Source organism: Salvelinus namaycush, chromosome 29 (assembly GCF_016432855.1).
Source record: "Salvelinus namaycush isolate Seneca chromosome 29, SaNama_1.0, whole genome shotgun sequence".
NCBI lineage: Eukaryota > Metazoa > Chordata > Actinopteri > Salmoniformes > Salmonidae > Salvelinus > Salvelinus namaycush.
The window spans coordinates 3,295,763-3,310,723 of NC_052335.1; the positions used below are offsets into that span (position 1 = coordinate 3,295,763).

General features: G+C 42.1%; 1 protein-coding gene across 2 annotated transcripts; it reads right to left on the reverse strand.

The window, feature by feature from the left end:
* Positions 1-5,086: 5,086 nt before the first annotated feature.
* Positions 5,087-12,152, reverse strand: LOC120024395. 2 transcript variants are annotated; one of them, XM_038968635.1, is made up of 7 exons: positions 12,044-12,152; positions 11,245-11,390; positions 10,759-10,887; positions 10,337-10,364; positions 8,254-8,298; positions 6,741-6,870; positions 5,087-6,523 (listed from the first exon to the last, which is right to left on the reverse strand). In XM_038968635.1, the coding sequence occupies exons 1-7, from the start codon at positions 12,114-12,116 to the stop codon at positions 6,382-6,384; spliced, it is 693 nt and encodes a 230-aa protein (XP_038824563.1). In that variant the 5' UTR covers positions 12,117-12,152; the 3' UTR covers positions 5,087-6,381. The 2 variants fall into 2 exon arrangements, with proteins under 2 accessions (XP_038824563.1, XP_038824564.1); XM_038968636.1 differs by lacking the exon at positions 10,759-10,887.
* Between the last annotated feature and the right edge of the window lie 2,809 nt (positions 12,153-14,961).

The following is a 14,961-nucleotide window of genomic DNA, read 5'->3' on the forward strand; positions in this document are numbered from 1 at the left end:
AATCCTGAGTTTGTGTTTCAGTCCAGTTGGTTTGTTATAAAGCTGAGTGATGGGGCTGGTGAAATAAACACTCAAATGCATTGACTGAACTATGGGCAGCAAGGAATGACAGTCAATGACGTCGGTGAGTTTATTATTATTTTTATGATTATGAAGGACCTCTAGCTGCTGCCAAGGCATCAGCTACTCTTCCTGTAGCCCATTCACATTAAGAACACGTAACCCAATAAAACAGAACATTACATCACAACACCACTACATACCCACAGCACAAAATGTACAATTCCACCATACAACAATATTAAAATATACATGTGTGTAGAGTGCGTGTGCTGGCATGTGTGTCTCTTCACAGTCCGCGTTGTTCCATAAGTATTTCTTATTTTACTGCTTGCATGAGTTACTTGATGTGGAATAAAGTTCCATGTAGTCATGGCTTTATGTAGTACTGTGCATTTACCAGAGTCTGTTCTGGACTTGGGGGACTGTGAAGACACCCCTGGTGGCATGTCTTGTGGGGTATGCATGGGTGTCTGAACTGTGTGCTAGTCGTTAGAACAGACAGCTCTGTAACATGTCAATGCCTCTCACAAAGACAAGTAGTAATGCAGTCAATCTCTCCTCTACTTTGAGCAAGGAGTGATTGACATTCATGTCATTGATGTTAGCTCCCTGTGTACATTTTAAGGAACAGCTGTGCTGCTCTGTTCTGGGACAACTGTAATTTGCCTATGTCCCTCTTTGTGGCACTCGACAAAACTAGGGCCTGTGTGACTTGTTTTGTTGATAGCATAGTCAAAAAAGCAGAGTAGCGCTTTATTAGACAGACCTCTCCCCATTTTAGCTACCATTTCATCAATATGTTTTGACCATGACAGTCAAAAATCCTCAACTTGCTCCATTTCCACATTATACACTACGAGATTTAGTTGAGGTTTAGCGTTTAGTGAATGGTTTGTCCCAAATACAATGCTTTTAGTTTAATATTTATTACTAGCTTCTTACTTGTCACCCATTCTAAAACTGTCTGCAGCTTTTTGTGAAGTATTGCAGGGATTTCACTTGCTGTGGTAGCTGACGTGTATAATGTTGAGTCATCAGCATACATGGGCTTTACTCAGTGCCAGGTCATTAGTAAAGATTTTTTTTAAAGTAAGGTGCCTAGACAACTTCTCTTGGGAATGCCCGACTCTACCTGGATTACAGTATGTTGGAGAGGCTTCCATTAAAGAACACCCTCTGTGTTCTGTTAGACCGGTAACTCTCAATCCACGATATAGCAGGGGATATAAAGCATTAACACAAAAACAATTTCCAGCAGTAGATTCTGTAGCGGTGCGTGGGTAAAATCAATGGGGAAGCCATGTCAGGAAAAAAACAACCTTTGATTTTAGAATCACTGAGAATTACCACATGTTGAAAAGAAAACAGGAGCTGCCTCCACTATTCCACCAACAGTTCATCATCAAATCACCTATGCTTAGTTTAAAACAGTGACAACTAAAAGATACCAAAAACGATTTAGTCCAATCAACGTAAGCCAAATGTGACTGTCCATGGTTCTGATTTCTGTGTTTTGTGTTTTTGTAGAAGTAGGGTGAGTCAACATGTTATTTGTACCTTCACACACCCAATGACATCCTCCTCTCTTTCATGTTGCCGAAACGGTCTATGACTCAGTCATACGTACTGTTTTTGTTGTCCTAGGGTACCTGGCTAAAATGCTTGCTCGAGTGCTTAACTTCCTTTCATGGGCAATGATGCACCAGGCCAGCAAGTTAACATATTAGCCCACTACATCTAGCTACATATTGAACTTCCATCCTCTCAGGCCATGGGAACAATGTATGAATTTATGATTGGATCAGAATCACAGTTATAAACATTGGTCAGTACGGAGAATGAAGTAAAACCACAAGTCCAAATCCATCCAAGGCTAATTTAGGAAAGGGAATATTTTAGCTAGGTAGTTAGCCACCGGAGGAAAACACAAGGAGATGCAACAATTCTATTTTTTTCTGTAAATGAGATTCTCCTTTTGATGTGAAGCCAAATCCAAACTGGCTTCCCTAGAACGCCAGGACCATTCACAGTCGAGCTCGCGCAGTGTAACTCAACTCTGATTGGCTATTATTTTTTATCAAGGGAGGCCAAATGCTCGCTGGCTTACCTTGCATTCAATGCTACAGCGGCAACAATATCATACTCTTTTTGACCAGACACCATCAGATAGATGGGCTACACATACTTAGGGCGCTGTTTTGCTCACTCGGATGTTTTCTCCGGTGAGATACATTAGCAGGAATATTATGAAACAGAGACTAAATATATAAAATGTTATTTGTATTTTTTGGGTAAGCCTGGCTTCTCTTGGCATCCATGAGTATGTGCCACTGACTATGATTGATAACGTCAAAAGCTGCACTGAAGTCTAGCAAAACAGCTCCCACAAGCTTCTTATTATCAATTTATTCCAGCCAATCATCAGTCATTTGTGTAAGTGCTGTACATGTTGAGTGCCCCTCCCTATAAGTATGCTGAAAGTCAGTTGTTAATTTGTAGGGTACAAGCCCTTAATTGTTTAACTCCATAATCCAACACAGGTCTACACACTTAATTGTTTAAGGCTACTTTATTAATATAGTCTTTGTAAATGAACAATCTTAGCTTCAAAATACGGTTAAAACATACATCTATGAATTTGTGTTACATGTAAACAGTCCAATACCTCAGCAAACCAAGAATGCTGTTTGGTTGAAAAAAAGGAATTAACGATTGCGACTTAAATTTGCAGGTAGTTATGTTACTTCAAGAGTTCCTGAACAGTTCCTGAATAGTTTAAGGTAGGGCATGTAGCCTATAATTTACCATGCGGATATAAGATTGACACAATCACGCCAGAATGACTCATTGTAGTCATGTGATATAAACCAAGGACAGACTAACGCCAGAATGAATCATTGTAGTCGTGTGATATAAACCAAGGACAGAGTTTATTTCATGGGACAGAAGTTCCAAAATAAAACCTGAGGCCTATTTATCACAGACATAGAAAACAACGGCGATTGCTTGTCTGTTCACTGCGTTCTGCTGCGAGTGAACAGCTTTCTAATGTGCTCTTTAGTATGGAATTTCTGCTGCGCTATCCCAGCCCATAGAAGGCAAGTGTTAATGCGTCCTATGTCGTTCAGCCAATTATGTAGCTATCAGGCGAGTGTCAATGTTTTTATGGCGGCGGGAATGATATGAGATCATACTGTCACCGAGGTTTTAGATTATGTTACCCCTGTGAGTCATGTCATGGGCCAGTAGGGTTGCCAACTGTCCCGTACTAGCCGGGATGTCCCTTATATTGGGCTAAATTGGTTGATCCAATACGGGACCTCCCGTGTCCCGTATATTCATCCAAACGCGCCAATTCCTGTAGACATTTCTGTTGTTGTTCGGTCGGTTTGGCATATCAAGGAAATATGGATAAACTTGCAAAAAAGAAACTGTACAGCTACAACAGACAATGGGAAGCACAAAAGACGTGGGTTAAGCCCGTCAGTGGTGACCCGATGAAAGCTTTCTGTAATTAATGCCTTCGGGAATTCTCAATTGACCATGGAGGGGAGAATGACCGAACTCAGCTTGCATCCACAGAAATGCACAAGGCGGCCACACTAGCTAAAGGTGCTAGCAATATCGGTGCATTCTTCGTGACGTCTACTGCGGAAAATGACAAAATCGTGACAAGTGAAGCATCGTATGTGTACCATATGGCTAAACACGGACTCGGCTACAACATCACTGACTGTCTCGTTAAGCTCAACGGTGCTTTGTTTCATGACTCAAATGTTGTGAAGATGCACTTGGGAAGAACGAAAGATGATTACAATGAATGCTGAAATGATTACAATGAATGTTTCAATGACCACCGACTGTGCGGGATATTTTGGATGATCTGTCCCTGACTGAAGGTGAGCCCGTGTATTTCTCAGTTGCCAGTGATGCCTCAAACAAGGGAAATAGGAAAATGTTTCCTGTGTGCGTGAGATATTTATCTCTGTCTGATGGTGTACAGTGCAAGTTACTTGACTTTTACGAAGACAGTGATGAAACTGCAAATTGCATACATCAAGCTCTGATGAACTGTCTGGAAAAGCTTGAACTGGATATTAGACACATCACAGCCCTATGCAGCAGATGATGTCAACTTTGGAAAACACCACTCCGTTTACCAGTTATTGAGCAGTGCCAACAATCGCATTCTGAAAGCTAATTGCCCAGTTCACATCGCTTAATACCTGCAAGCACACCTGCGATCAGCTGTCAGTGGATATTGAGACAATTGTTTTAAAGATCTACAGCCACTTCTCAAAGTTTGCCTTTGACATTGAGTGGCGTGAAATTCTGCGACATGTTTGCACATGATGGCTCTCTTCATCCAGCTGCCGATCGTCTCCTACGAAGCTGGCCAACTCTTACTTCCTACACAAGGTCCCTTGGGGAGATTTTTGAGTATGAAGAACAGACAGAAGCTGAGATTTATCTGCATTTTCCACAACATGGCGTGTGTTTTTGAGTAAACAACTCTCTCCCTCACATGTTTACAAGGAAGTCCAAAAGTTAAAAATTAAGATGCCTCTGATGACCATTAAATGGTCAGACTCAAGAAACAGTTGCAGCACAGAGGCTCTGTGACAGAGCTGATCAAAAATACATTTCAAATATCTGAACCTTGACTTGTCATGTAAGGACTTCTCTGGCTATGCAAAAGGACTGCTTGTATCAGTCAAGTGCAGCAAAAAAATATCCATGGAAAAAGTAGACTTGAGTGACTCATGCCCCTTTTCCATTTGAAATGTTTTTTGCTGTAAAAGGTCCAAATTGTGATTTCTTTGATCATTTATTTTGAGGTTTATTCCCATAAGTTTAAGGAAGTAGTACATCTTTGTGCTGACTAGATGTTAATATAACCCAGATGCAGGGACAGTGCTCATTAATCAACATTATGACTAGAAAACCCCCCTCTTGGGCTGACAAACCAACTTCTTGTAATAACTGAAACAATGTACAGTGGAAAATGAGACATGACTGAGGGAAGAACAAAGAAACAATGTTTTAATACAAGCTGTTGAATCGGGTTATAAAGCAAAGAGATCTGGATATCACACATGAAATAAGGACAACTAAAATATCTATATATTCTTCCTTTAGTCTCACATGACTAAATCACAGTAACTGTCTTACAGCATTCTAAATGGGTTTGACAGGCAGTATAGCCTGCCTGTAAGTGCAACTAGATCAACAGTATTCAGAACAGATTAAATACAGTACTCTATGCCTAATCAATACTGTAGGCACTATCAACTCTGAAATAACACATTCCAACTCATTGACCATAATGAATTAGGTAAATACTTTAAATTACATACTGCAATAGTACATACGGCTACAATTATACAATATATTGTGTATTTTAAGATATATTAATATAAAATAGTCGAAATTCTTATGAAGAATCATTAAATGTAAGTGCACATGGTAACATGGCCCTCTGATAAGCTAGGTGACATTTTGCTTAAGCTTGAAATCCTCTACAAACCTTAAGGGTCAGGGGCTAGCTAGGGGGTAATGCCAAGTTATAGGAGTTGGAGGATTTGCAAGGGCATGCCAGTGCCAGAAGGGAGAGGAGTTACTGTATTTCTGTTGTAGCATTACACTACGAAGTAGGATGAGTGACTCAGCAGAAACTGCCAAAGGAATATAGTGAAATGGAATGCTGTCCATCTACACAAGGGAGTGGATGGAGAGATATGAATTTCTGTGTGTGTGCGCTTCTGAGCCAAGACACATTAGCTTCCACAGCAAGAGATCAATATGTTCTCATAATGTAAAATGACAGCCACCTCATATTCCAAGCACATTAAAAAAGATTTTTTTTTAAATACGTAAAAACATTAAATTAATAGACAGTTATGACTTGTGTGTGGTGTAGCTGTAATAAGAGCTTCCACAGTGAGTTAGCGTTTTCTCTTTTGTGTAGGTGGTCTCTTTAGTGCGGTTCCCATAGACTTCCAGTCATTGTGATAACACTAGTTAGAGGTAGTTTTGCAAGCCAAATCTAACTTCCTTCTTACTGGACATAAACATAAAAATGGTATCCACAAGTTCATCTGACTCTGGGGAAGTAGATAAAGGGCTTCATTGACAACATCCCAAACTATGCCTTGAAGTGATCAGGTTCGCCGGCTGAGAACCTTTTCTAAATTTGCAATGACGACTCTGGCCAGGAAGTGAACCCAAAGCAAATGAACCTCCCACATATTGTTCTCTCTCCCCCTCTTTCCCTTCACCCCCTGGTTCCTTCTCACATGATCACTGTTGCCTACTGGTTCACAGCGGAGTAGTTGACAGTGGGAGCAGGGTGGCCCTGGGGCTTCTCTGTGTCAGGAGAGGGTTCTCTAGTGGCTTCTCTGTGTCAGGAAACGGTTCTCTAGTGGTCCCATTCAACCGATGTCCAACAAACATGCACACTCTAGAAAAGACAGAAATACTCGACTCAGATACATAAATGAAATACTGAGTTATTGAAAATACAGTATATCAATATACAAAATTCTCCAACACATCAATAGAACATAAAAACATCGTCCAATCTTCTCAATTAAAACAGCTTCAGACTTTCACCATTTCCTGAATGAACACGTCAACCCTGAGTTTCACAGTACATCCCCTCTAATGAGGATGCTTACCGGTATAAGTGGATCTTGTAGCGAATAAGGAGAACCAGGATGATGATGATGACGACAGCAGCTGATACTCCAAAGGTAAGCCCAAATGTTATCCCTGATACACACCTAACACCAAAACATATTTTGTGCTCTGTTGAAGAGGAAGGGAGGGCAGATCAGCATCAGACATTTTAGTTCTCTAATCTTATGCATTGTTCTTTTTAACAGTACATTTTGGAATATCAAGTCTTGTAATGTTATTGTATGGAAGGTGTTAAACCAGTTTATAATTAGTGTTACTACAATATAATTTAGTTTATTTAGCACTGGTAGTTAACCAAGTGCTGCCATTGTAATAAAGATCCACTCATTCCAGGCCAATCAAAGTTTATACAACAGGTGTGTCTAATCCTGCTTGGTTAAACAGCATTCCAGCCGGTGTCTATTCTACAAGTTACCACCGGCTAAATCTATGACCTTAAAATAACTATTTACTCTGATCTGACTGTGCAATCCACGGTCATCAGCCCAGCCAAGCAATTTATAAACTTGAACCCCCACTATAAAGTGCATCTAGACATTCTCATTTCTTTCAGAGTAACGTTTAGTTTAACAGCAGAGGTTTGAATAAACCTTGTTGTCGGTCTCTCCGACATTTGCAACATTGTTTCCATATTCAAATTCGATCTCCAGCTGTACCATAGTAATGAACGTGTCGGGACGAGAGACAGGCAAGCAACGTTTCTCAACCAGTCAATCATGAATCAGCTGAAAAATAATTTGATATACTGTATACAAAGAAATGTCAATTGAAAAGGTCAAACGAAATGCAGCTAGCTTCCAGACTTTCCAGCTACAGTTTGAAGTGATTGTTAGCTGTGTTGTTGGCTAGCTCCTCTGAACAACAGTGTCCTGACGAGTGAGCACATTTTCTATGCCATTAGCTCATTGTTATGGATGTATCCAAATAAATATAACTAGAAAACAGCTTTATTTATTTATTTTTTAAACGCAGCTACTTTGCTGTTATTCTGGCTGTACTTTCTGATGTGACTAAGTTTAACCGTACTGTAGTTGGCTAGCTAGCAAGCAAGGGATAAGAACGTTGCCAGCCAGTATGGCAATGGAACATTTAGAAAGAACGACTGGGTCACATCCATAGAAACAGAACAAAAAGACTGAACAACTTGGTCGCATCTCTGGCAGCTGAACCGATAGAACGAACAACCACTCGGCTTGGGTAGCAACCCTAGATTTGTGTCAGGACTATCTTGTAGATAAAATAGTATGTAATTATGACTTTGTCTCGGGCCTAACACCCATGCCAATATATCCTTCAAACACTGGCTTCTCTGGCATTATCACTATCAATAAGGCTGCAATTACTACTGCAAAGAGAATCAAAGCCTCTGAATCAAGCAGACATTAGATAGCAAAGGAATGTATTCAGTTATAGTATACAGTAGTAAAAGTGGCCGAATACTGGAGCCATAGCAACAATACCAAGATATTTCAAGCTACTGTGAGTCATCACCTGGTTCAATGGATTCCTGGTCAAATGGCTTCACAATACAGTTCCCTAGAAAAGTTCAAAGACACAATGTTCAAGTTGGTGGACAAACCCAGCAAGCCTTGAGAATAGCACATACACACTTGCACATATTCCATGTAATTAAATGCAGTTTCAGGTTATTGGTGCAATTACATAGAACACAGTAAGAACATTAACTAACATGAAATACACCATGGTTTCAGTTAACCATTCTTAGAAAGACAACCAGTGCATTCAGAAAGTAGTCAGACCCCTTTACTTTCTCCACATTGTTACATTACAGCCTTATTCTGAAATGTTTCTCCCCCCCCTAAATCTAAACAATAAAAAAGCTAAAACAGATGTATACACTTTTGTAAATGTATGAAAATAAACTGTAATATCACATTTACATAAGTATTTACTCAGTACTTTGTTGAAGCACCTTTAGCAGCGATTACAGCCTCAAGTCTTCTTGGGTATGAAGCCAAAAGCTTGGCACACCTGTATTTGGGGAGTTTATCCCATTCTTCTCTGCAGATCCTCTCAAGCTCTGTCAGGTTGGATGGAGAGTGTTGCTGCACAGCTATTTTCAGGTCTCTCCAGAGATGTTAGATTGGGTTCAAGTCCAGGCTTTGGCCGGGCCACTGAAGGACATAGAGACTTGTCTCAAAGCCACTCCTTCGTTGCCTAGGCTGTGCGCTAAGGGTCATTGTCTTGTTGGAAGGTGAACCGTCACCCCAGTCTGAGGTCCTGAGCACTCTAGAGCAGATTTATCAAGGATCTCTCTGTACATTCACTCGATCCTGACTAGTCTCCCAGTCCCTGCTACTAAAAAATTATCCCTACAGCTTGATGTTGCCACCACCATGCTTCACCGTAGGGATGGTGCCAGGTTTCCGCCAGACATGACGCTTAGCATTCAGGCCAAAGAGTTCAATATTGGTTTCATCCTTTAGGTGCCTTTTGCAAATTCCAAGTGGGCTGTCATGTGCCTTTTACTGAGGAGTGGCTTTCGTCTGGCCACTACCATAAAGGCCTGATTGGTGGAGTGCTGCAGAGATGGTTGTTCTTCTGGAAGGTTCTCCCATCTCCACATAGGAACTCTAGAGCTCTGTCAGAGTGACCATCGGGTTTCTTGGTCACCTTCCCCCGATTGCTTAGTTTGGCCGGGTGGCCAGCTCTAGGAAGTCTTGGTGGTTCCAAACTTCTTCCATTTAAGAATGGAGGCCACTGTTCTTGGGGACCTTCAATGCTGCAGACATTTTTTGGTACCATTCCACAGATCTGTGCCTGGACACAATCCTGTCTCGGAGCTTTACAGACAACCTTAGACAGGTGTGCGCCTTTGCAAATCATGTCCAATCAATTGAATTTACCACAGGTGGACTCCAATGAAGTTGTAGAAACATCAAGGATGATCAATGGAAACAGGATGCACCTGAGCTCAATTTCAAGTCTCATAGCAAAGGGTCTGAATACTTATGTAAATAAGGTATCTTTATCTTAATACATTTGCAAAAAATTCAAAAACCTGTTTTCACTTGGGGTATCATTATGGGGTATTGTGTGTAGATCGATGAGGAAAAACATTACTTTAATCCATTTTTAGAATAAGGCTATAGCATAACAAAATGTGGAAAAAGTCAAGGGGTCTGAATACTTCCAGAATGCACTGTAGGGGGACGTTATTCTGCTCAGACATTGCCTACACCTGCCTGATCTTACAAGACCTGGATAGGTACTTTATGTATCAGGTAACCACATATGTTTGGCAATCTGGTGCCCGTCTGCACAGTCTGACTTGGCAAGGAACCATTGGTTGACGCATGCAACGTCTGAGCAGGAGAACGAGACCCTAGGTTGAGTTCCTGCCCGGCTAGATGTGCATCAACCAATGGGTACGCGCCACATTGACTGTGCTGTCTGGCATTAGATGGCTATATCATGTGGTTAGCTGATAGATATGTTAAATACCTAGGCGTTATAAGTTCTGACATGCGTCAGCAATGTAATCGGGCAGGAACACCACCTAGCTCACTAATCGTTATTTGACAATACAACTGTAATATGAAATCATACTCACTAAGGCACTCTACTTTGCGATTTGAATTCTATAAGAAATGGAGAAAGAAGGTTAACAGAAGGCAGAGAGAGGAAAGGATCAGTCTACTCTAGACATCCTGAACATGCCTGGGCATGTCTGCACTCGCCTTCTCCCCTAAAATTCTCATGAATAAAGAATATCCATCTGCTATGTGCTCGTGACTCTGATAGCCAGTGTGAATTTGTGGTGTATTCTGGCAAAAAATGGCAACTGTGCATTACCCAACTACACAGGTGTTGCATTGTGAGCTTGTCTACATGAAGCACTTTAAGACCTAGTCACAGCACAGCATGTGTACGCAAAAGAAATCCATAATCATGATCTTTATTTTCATGTCCCAACACAAACAGTAACCATACAGTAACAGCAGGGTTGTAGTGGATAGTAAACATTCTACGCACCGTTTTGTTAAGTGTGCATTCCTCTAAGTACTTCAGCCTGTCCATGCAGCCTATGATGGTAATAGATTGACTGGTCTGAACCAGAACACGATCTTTGTCTATGTCATCATCATTGGTGAGAACAGTGCCCTAAATGAAATAAAAACAGAAAATTGTTGCCACAGCTTAACATAACTCACTGGTCACAGACCCCGGTCCAGGATAGCTACAGAAATACACCTGATTCCACTAATTATCAAGACCTTAATTAGTTGAATCAGGTGTGATAGTGCTGGGCTGGCACTAAAGCCTGCATATCCTGTAGTTCTCCAGGACTGGGGCTGGTGACCACTGCTGTGAAAGAATACAGTGACACACCTACCAGTTGCCTCATCAGGTCCAAAATGAAAGTAGTACTGCACAGCATGTACTGACATGTCATTCAGATAATGTTGATCTCAGCTATACAGATGTAGCCTCGAAATAAGCTATCATATGGTCACTCACATTTCCATCCAACCACTGCCTTACACAGGTTGAGGGCGATCCTGGCATGGGCTTTGGGAGTTGATAGGTCATTGTACCGTTGGCATGTACAGTGTTGTTACAGCCAACGGTCTGGGCGCTGACACAGCTGACCAGCTGACACCCCACTGTGAAAGAAAGGGCACTCAGTCTTGACACATAGCATGGATTGTAGAATCAGAGACAGACATAACATGCATGTTTTAAATATTACAGGAGTGTTTAACATCGGTCCACATCGGTATTGTACTACAAACTGTCAAATTAAGAGGTGGGAAAATTGGTTTGAGCGGTTTCACAAATCTGTGAAACGATTTGACAAGTAGGATATACTGCGCCATTGTTTTGCAAATGACACTGATGCATACCGCTAATAATACTGCACACGTGTATACACCTGCTGCATTAACATTCACGCACGCCTCCCTACTTCGAGGGGATTTAGACAAACATTGACAAAATACATCAAGTGAATCATCCAAATCCTCCAAACTGCGATATCAGAACACAGTCCGTATTGATAATACATTTAGACGAATTAACTAAAATACATAACATTTTAACTATGTTTATAACATACTCGCATGATGGATTAAGGCTACTCTTTTCCATAATCCTCAACATTGCAAAACGGTGGAAGATGAGTAAAAATTGGCTACATAGGACGATTGGGACGCTGCACTACACATGAAATAACGCAAAGCATTTTTTAAACAGCACATTTACTGTTGGCTTAAATAACTATTACGTTAGCCTACTTGATATATGTAAGGTTACTTACAGTACACGTAAATCAATTTCATTGACACCTTCCGTATGACACAGCTGATCCAACAACCAGCGCAGTTCAACATTCCGTGCGATCTGAAGCTGAGAGTGAACAGAGAACACTTTTTGTAGTTTTAGTGTTTCAAATTGTAGGCGGGTCATTGTGTATCATATGGAACGCCGCTTGGGTCTTAAAGCACGATCTTTTTAATGCTTCGTGTGTAAAGTAAACAGGTCGCAGGCGACAAATTAACCCTACACGAGTCAAATAAGCGCATGCAAATGTGCTTGCAGGCGATTCAAAATATGCTAAATAAATGGCAGCAAGCGGTCCTGCACTCGTCAAATTAGGTTAAATATACACCTACACACGCTAACTTAACAATATGCTAATTTCCCTAGCTCCTCCTTTCAACCAGATTTCAATTTGAAGGAACTTTCTTTTCCACTGCATTGCAAGCAGAGTATGAACCTTTACACGGTAACGGTTTTGTCTTTGAAATTTGTTGTTACTGAATCATAAAGTTTATCAGCTAGTTTACAGTGGAAGGATGGCTAGACAATTCAGCTAACATTAATCTAGCACCAGGATCAGCAGTGCTTAGCATAAGCTAAATCAGATAAACTCAGCAAAAAAAGAAACGTCCTCACTGTCATCTGCGTTTATTTTCAGCAAACTTAACATATGTTCATACAAATATTTACATAAGATTCAACAACTGAGACAAACTGAACAAGTTCCAGAGACCTGTGACTAACATAAATTGAATAATGTGTCCCTGAACAAAGGGGGGGTCAAATTCAAAAGTAACAGTCAGTATCTGTTGTGGCCACCAGCTGCATTAAGAGCTGCAGTGCATCTCCTCCTCACGGACTGCACCAGATTTGCCAGTTATTGCTGTGAGATGTTACCCCACTCTTCCACCAAGGCACCTGCAAGTCCCTGGACATTTCTGGGGGGAATGGCCTTAGCCCTCCCATCCAACAGGTTCCAGGCGTGCGCAATGGGATTGAGATCCGGGCTCTTCGCTGGCCATGGCAGAACACTGACATTCCTGTCTTGCGGGAAATCACGCACAGAACGAGCAGTATGGCTGGTGGCATTGTCATGCCTTTTGGGTCATGTCAGGATGAGCCTGCAGGAAGGGTACCACATGAGGGAGGAGGATGTCTTCCCTGTAACGCACAGCGTTGAGATTGTCTGCAATGACAACAAGCTCAGTCCGATGATGCTGTAACACACCGCCCCAGACCATGACGGACCCTCCACCTCCAAATCGATCCTGCTCCAGAGTACAGGCCTCGGTGTAATGCTCATTCCTTCGACGATAAACGTGAATCCGACCATCACCCTGGTGAGACAAAACCGCGACTCGTCAGTGAAGAGCACTTTTTGGCAGTCCTGTCTGGTCCAGCGACGGTGGGTTTGTGCCCATAGACAACGTTGTTGCCGGTGATGTCTGATGTGGACCTGCCTTACAACAGGCCTACAAACCCTCAGTCCAGCCTCTCTCATCCTATTGCGCACAGTCTGAGCACTGATGGAGGGATTGTACGTTCCTGGTGTAACTTCGGCAGTTGTTGTTGCCATCCTGTACCTGTCCCGCAGGTGTGATGTTTGGATGTACCGATCCTGTGCAGATGTTGTTACACGTGGTCTGCCACTGCGAGGACGATCAGCTGTACAGCCTGTCTCCCTGTAGCGCTGTCTTAGGCATCTCACAGTACGGACATTGCAATTTATTTCCCTGGCCACATCTGCAGTCCTCTTTGCAGCATGCCTAAGGCACGTTCACACAGATGAGCAGGGACCCTAGGCATCTTTCTTTTGGTGTTTTTCAGAGTCAGTAGAAAGGCCTCTTTATAGTGTCCTACGTCTTCATAACTGACCTTAATTTCCTACCGTCTGTAAGCTGTTAGTGTGTTAACGACCGTTCTACAGGTTCATGTTCATGAATTGTTTATGGTTCATTGAACAAGCATGGGAAACAGTGTTTAAACCATTTACAATGAAGATCTGTGAAGTTATTTGGATTTTTACAAATTATCTTTTAAAGACAGGGTCCTGGAAAAGGGACGTTTCTTTTTTTGCTGAGTTTACTTGCTCGCTAATTTAGCTAACGTCTGTAGCCTCGAAACCTGGCCATATTATCTCATATAGTTAGCATCAAACTGCCCGGTCATACTGCTAGCCGCAGTGAACGGCGCCATCTTGTGTTTTATTAAAAGCCCTGCTGAAAAAAACATGTCAACTATAACAGCAGCGAAAACACATTAGACTATGTAAATTCGATCAAGGTAAATGACATACTAGCAAGATTGTTGCTTGAATGCAGGGCCAGGCATACATAGATTAGACAAAGGAGATGCTCAAAGTCCTGGTAGTTTGATTTTTGGACTATTGTCTTTATTTTGCTTTATCTTTGACTAAAGGTAAACTGGACAATAGAACGAGTCCAAATTCACCCAAGGCTGAAAACGGCAATAGATCGTTGGCTGAGCTGGAACACTAGCTCGAGCCCATAGCAAATGAATTGAATAGAACTGTAACGACCCTGGGTTTATAAGCGCGGAAATCGACTCTGCCGCTTGAGCATGCTTTTGCGGCACAGTCGATAGCGCGCCGGACCTCGGGCTAGGAGGTCGAGGGTTCGAGACCTGCTCCCTGCTGTTTCATTACATTGGTGTCAGAAGTGGGATCGGACCTCGCATCCACGACAGTGCGTGTGCTTGGCCGGTGAGCGCGTTCCTGTAAGACGTAAAGTCGCAAGCTAGCGCGAGGACGCGCTCTTTGAAAGGAGGGAGTAGTGTAACGACCCTGGGTTTATAAGCGCGGAAATCGACTCTGCCGCTTGAGCATGCTTTTGCGGCACAGTCGATAGCGCGCCGGACCTCGGGCTAGGAGGTCGAGGGTTCGAGACCTGCTCCCTG